This window comes from Cibotium barometz, chromosome 29, assembly GCF_041138505.1.
Source record: "Cibotium barometz isolate CiBa-2024 chromosome 29, ASM4113850v1, whole genome shotgun sequence".
NCBI classification, from domain to species: domain Eukaryota; kingdom Viridiplantae; phylum Streptophyta; class Polypodiopsida; order Cyatheales; family Cibotiaceae; genus Cibotium; species Cibotium barometz.
This window is the reverse complement of record NC_141074.1, coordinates 12,029,760-12,035,239: the sequence shown is the minus strand read 5'-3', so window position 1 is coordinate 12,035,239 and position 5,480 is coordinate 12,029,760. Positions and strand designations below refer to the sequence as shown.

Sequence of the window (5,480 nt, the reverse complement as noted above, 5' to 3'; positions counted from 1 at the left end):
CCCTAGGCATTCACATGTGTCCTTTGATGTGTGTAGTTGTGCCGCCAACCAATTGAAAAAAGGTTCTCATTGGGCAACAATTTTTAAATTTCAAATGGTGCAAGCGCTCTACACCGCCAAATGGGAACCTCTTGAAGCGTGTGAACAGCCTCCTAAAAGAAAGGACATTAAAATGTTTAATCGTGCAGCTCTTTCGTCTCCTCGCTCTCCACGTGGCAGGTACAAGCACAGCTGGCAAACGGAGAGAGACACGTGGACGAATAGATGATCAAAGAAGGAGAAGATCGGAGAGAGACACTTGACGTGTTTCCGGACTCTGATGCACCATGGCACAGGTATGGTTTTAGGGTTTTCTTGCAGGGTTTCTGGTTGCCTGCACACTGCTTCAAAGCTTCGCGAATCGTCTTACAGTTCCTTCAGGAAACTCAGACTCCTTGTTGTTTTAGGGTTGGGGATAGGGTTAGACGAGTTTCTGGCTGCTTGTGTTTTGGAATGCGGTACATCTCTCACACAGTTGAGGTTTAGGGTTTTGTCAGAGACAGATCTTAAGTGACACAGTGTTAGGGTTTGTGGTTCCATGTTTGAGGCTTGTTTTTTCTAGGGTGAGGGTTTCTTGGACCTCACACAGGTATCTTGGGAGAAGGTATTGCACATCTGGTGCAAAGCTTTGTGGAGAAATCATGTCCAGCCAAGACCCTGAGCTCTTGCCGCAAGACGAGGGTCCCCCACACCTAGACATACAGTATGTGAACCGCGCTGACCCATTCCTTGTGCTATGCCGTTGCTTTAGCGTTCTCACTGCCATCAGCGCCATTCTCTGCGTTATTGCCAATGTCTTCTCTGCCATCCATTCCTTCAGCAGTGGTGAGAATGTGAGTTTCTTCTCTGGCCTATGCAACTGATGACGTATTTCATCCTTTTTTGGGGATCTGATTGCTGTCTCGGGTTTTTTGTTGCAGGTTTTCGGTGGCATTCTGCGGTGCTACGCTATTGTCATTGCACTCTTTGTTGCCGTTGCAGAAACAGAATGGCAACGCATTTTCCAATTTTGGAATGTATGGGCTTGTTTGTCTTTTTTAGCAATCCTTAATTTTCCGTATGTTCTAGCTCTGCTGGATAATGGATGTGGTTGCCCCGTTTGCGATGACAGATTCTGGAGTATTGGGCTGGTAGAGGAATGCTGCAAGTCTTGTAAGATTTATACTCTCTCTCTCTCTCTCTCTCTCTCTCTCTCTCTCTCTCTCGCTTCAGAAGAATCTGTGTATATCTGCATAAACAATGTCTACTTACATAAAATACGCGTGCACGTGTGTGTGTGTGTGTGTGTGTGAGAGAGAGAGAGAGAGAGAGAGAGAGGAGAGAGCTTACGAACGTCTATGGGAAACCAAAATGACCCATGAGACCATATAATGTGAGCATGTCTAGTGTTTTTGCAACTCAAACTTTTAGAAAATACCCTGAAATTTTGAATTGGGAAGTTTCAAAATTTAGGAAATTTGAGGGGTTTTAATTATAAATACCTTTTAATTTTCAAATAGAAGTATGAAATACCTTCATTTTTCAGCTATGGAGGTTTCAACTTAAGAGCATGCACAAGCTTTTCGGAAATGAAATCATGTGTACTTCCATCATCATGCAATATATTTACTTCCTTATCCCCAAAATTCACAGCAAAAACTTTTTTTTGCACACTGGTACACACATCAGGACTATGGTGATCTTGAGCAAAGTCTCTAGTACTGAAAAGGAAGAACCAAAAGAAAAGCAAAACCCTACTAGTGAGCTGATGAGGCTTTAGTGTCCGCAGGTACATCAATTATGAATGGAGGTTTAATTGACCTTGGCAAGCAAAAATATGTGATGCAGGCTCTTCCATCGCGGAAGACCTGCCCATCTGTCTTCTTTGTGAGCTGCTCAGGCTTTAGTTAATCCTGCACCCTTATGCTTCACTTGTGCTGGTAAAAGCTTGTTTGCCATCCAGTTCAAAATGAAAGGTGCTTAGGTTTTATTATTCTTGGTAGTCAATCAGGGAGAACTTTATTTTTTAAAATCAAGCCTTAGAGATAAGGGTCAAACTTGTGGTGAGAATGGCAGGTGTGAGCTGCTCGTGAGAGAGAGAGAGAGAGGTCGTATTAGTGTCTATAATAGACCCATGGGTCTATGAGACTAACAAGTGCTACAAAAGTTCCATGTGTAAACTGTGAACATGGAAACAAAAGTACTGAAAATGAAATGAATCAAAGACCTGCGCATTACACATGCCTCCTGGCTCCCATGTACACGTGGTACTGAAAATCCCAGAGCAAAATGGCCAGAGATACTCTAGGAATGTGTCCCTTGTTCAATGGTAGTACCATCTTCCTCCATAATTGAGTGTAGAGCTGCTTTGCTTTTTGAGCCTTGTTACAGCTTGCCTGTTTGTCATGTGAGTGCTAACAGTGGAAGACTTAACCTTGGATCAATGCTAAAAAAAGGATGATTAATGCTAATCAAACTAATCTTGCAAACGCCGGAGACTGGAGATGTAACCCTAATCTACTGTATATCCCAAAAGATGCTACATATACAATGGTTCTTGGATCTTAACACATATGTTATCATGCATGCCTAACCACAAGATGCATAAAAGGTTCTTGCTTAATCGTGCCCTCCAAATTCTTGTGTTCTTGCCTAGAGCTGCCTCAATCTTCCTCTATGCTGGGATTCTTGCCAACACATGAGAGATGCCCATAATGATCTTTGACTTGCCCTTTTATTGTGGCAAGGGGCTGGTCAGTTGGTAGGGTAGGTTGGTTGGCCAACTATGTCAACTGGACCAGCTGTACCAATTGTGCACGATTAGATACAATGTGTCTAAAAGCTGTCTACATCCCTTTGTTCGCCCTATTTAACCTTGTGTCTCGCTATCGCGCCACGTGGGGATCCCAATGCTTGGAAAACTACCCAGGATGGGCTGTGCAAGAGACTAACAGGCTATGCATGTTTGTGTGTGTGTGTGTGTGTGAGAGAGAGAGAGAGAGAGAGAGAGATGTCATAGCCAAGCTTGCGGACCATATATTATTCGTGTTGGGATAGAGAACATGTTCCATGTGGACAAGAGAGAGTAATTATATTGTGTTGAGTGCTTTGCAGTGTTGCTGTCATGACAAGGGCACTTGCCGATCAAGGATCAGGAGGCCAAGCGATGGTTATTGTTCAGCAGGTGTCAAGTTACATGCTTCTAGCATGTGGTGTCGTGTACATTGTCACCGTAAGCATGTTCTTTCTATAATCTTATGTGTTTTCATATACCATTTCAAAGCTCTTCAGCATAAGCTTTTGATTACTCCAGGGGATTTTATGCATTGGCCATCTAAAACGTGCTCGAATGAAAAAAGCGCAATCACGGGATCAAGCTGCAAGAGAGATCGAGGTAGCTTGAAACTGTTGTTGAACTCTAGTCAAATATCAACAAGGATTGATGCCTTTTAGTTTGATTGTTAAAGTCCAAGAATATGCCTTAGAAAAGGCAACAAATCATTTCGTTCGCTGTATGGGAGTGGAAGATACAACATGGTGATCAAGGATTTTGATTGGTCATGCAGGAGCTTGAGAAGCGTAGGAAAGAGCTACAAAGCTTGCTAGGGAGGCGAACCTGACAGTGTGTGCACTCTGATCTAATGTCTTCTATCTTGAGCAGACTCATTTCCGGTGAGCTTTTGCAAGTTTTCCGGTACTTTGAGTTTCCTGCATAGGCCTACAACTATATAGTGCTCTTTTCTCCTCCATTTACTGCCACCCTTCATTAGCCGCCTCCTTTCTTATGTATTAGTTATTGTGAAGTGATTTTTGTACAGTGTGTAAGGCTCAAAAGCTCCAAAATTCTAGTGTTGTCTTTCAAGATGTGTCTGTTTTGAAGCATGTCAAGGTGGGATTGAGAGGTTGATTCAGGGTGTACTGATACTTCTCAGGGAGGGTGGAAGGGAGGTTCTTGAGAGGGTGGGTGGGGCGGGATAGAGAAGTTGGATCTATTCAGAGTCCACAATACTAGGCCTCAAAACAGATATTTAATAAATCTGTTTGAAGCCTAATAATGTAGACTCTGAATCGATCCAACTTTAAAATGCTTAGAAATGTGGACTCTGAACATTTTGCTTCATTGTATACTGATATCTTCATCTTCATTGATCTCAGGTGCGAATTTGTCGTTTTGTTTTTTGACCATATCACTCAGATCTGTGTATGATGTGAAATCTCACTCCATATCACTCAGATCTGTGTATGATGTGAAATCTCAGGATAAGAACTACTGTTTTGTGTCTAACTAGTGCCCTTGTGTTGAATACCATTTTCATTCAAGACCACATCAAAAGAATATGTACTCAACTATTTTGTCCAACTCCTTCCTTCTGTTCATCCACAATCTCTTCTATGAGACTCATCATGAAAAAAGCTCCTGCTCCTTCAAGGGTTGAAAACATGTTGGGCAAGGAGTTAACTTCCAGTATAATATGTGCTATAGCTTGCAGCATGCTTCTTGCTTTCTTGACGACAATTCGCGGTTATACAATGTAAAAGTTGTGAGCTTGGAGAAACTCGTTAGCAAGATTATTGGGATATTTATGGTGTTTTTTCTCAAATCAAACACTACAAATGAATGAACTTGATCTTTATGTTTTGTCTGTTGACAGAGAGAAAGTTCTTCAATAACTCTGGGGAGTCCCAATTCATTGGTCTTCCTAGTTTTTGTTTGGTATAGTTTGTGCAGTTTTCAAGAGATTTTCCTTTTTCCTGTAACTTTATTTTCTAGCATGGAAATCTGTTGCTTTTTAGAAGTGAAATTAAAGTAGAAGCAGTGAGCTTTTCTTTTCGTGCACTTTTGGACTGCTGTCAAGCCCTGTCACCATTTTTAGCTCGTGAGTCTATGCCAAGCTAGGGTTTCATGCTTTCATGCCTTGGGCTTGGAAACCTTGTTTACAAATAACCACCCGGCCATATCTATGCTAATGATCTTTATCTGCACTAATGATCTTTATCTGCACTAATGATCTTTGCACGTCTAGTCGAAACCTTGATTGGTTAAATCATCATATTCATGCCCTTTGGGTTCCTTGTGCTACATATCATTGGACCCAGGTATCACAGCCATCACTCAAGACCTTCACTATCACGAACAAGTGTTCACACTTAATACTGAGTAGAGAGGCAATTTCATGTCACCAGAAACACGGTTTTAGAAATCATTGGCCTCGATGATATTGCACATGAGACAAATCCTCTATCCCTCGAGTTGTGCTTGGCAAAAGATGTTATTCTAGACAAGAAACTCATGGAGAATATGAGTTTATGGTTGTTGCTCTTTGTTTTTGAAGACTTTATTTGGTTCCTGATCAACTTGATCATGCTTTTATTAGAAATCAAACCATGAACTAAGTTATGACCACTGTCGAGATGCTGTTTATTAACTGACTTAGAAGTGGACATGTTAGTCGTACATCTCT

General features: G+C 41.7%; 1 protein-coding gene across 4 annotated transcripts; it reads left to right on the top strand.

Moving 5' to 3' along the window:
• The first annotated feature begins 289 nt into the window (after positions 1-289).
• On the top strand, positions 290-4,652 carry LOC147621849 (uncharacterized). 4 transcript variants are annotated; one of them, XR_015269608.1, is made up of 8 exons: positions 290-872; positions 960-1,055; positions 1,151-1,191; positions 3,133-3,250; positions 3,332-3,412; positions 3,585-3,690; positions 4,174-4,237; positions 4,277-4,652. XR_015269608.1 is itself a non-coding variant. In XM_086822870.1 (6 exons), the coding sequence occupies exons 1-6, from the start codon at positions 681-683 to the stop codon at positions 3,636-3,638; spliced, it is 582 nt and encodes a 193-aa protein (XP_086678996.1). In that variant the 5' UTR covers positions 290-680; the 3' UTR covers positions 3,639-4,200. The 4 variants fall into 4 exon arrangements, 1 of the variants encoding a protein (XP_086678996.1); XR_015269609.1 differs by having other exon boundaries at positions 3,133-3,202; positions 4,174-4,652; XR_015269607.1 differs by having other exon boundaries at positions 4,174-4,652.
• The last annotated feature ends 828 nt before the right edge of the window (positions 4,653-5,480 follow it).

Excerpts from the sequence above, each read along its gene's own strand:
- LOC147621849 (XM_086822870.1), top strand. The coding sequence starts at position 681 with ATGTCCAGCCAAGACCCTGAGCTCTTGCCGCAAGACGAGGGTCCCCCA. Across the intron at positions 873-959 it reads CCTTCAGCAGTGGTGAGAAT|GTTTTCGGTGGCATTCTGCG; the intron begins GTGAGTTTCTTC and ends TTTTTGTTGCAG. Across the intron at positions 3,413-3,584 it reads AAGCTGCAAGAGAGATCGAG|GAGCTTGAGAAGCGTAGGAA; the intron begins GTAGCTTGAAAC and ends TTGGTCATGCAG.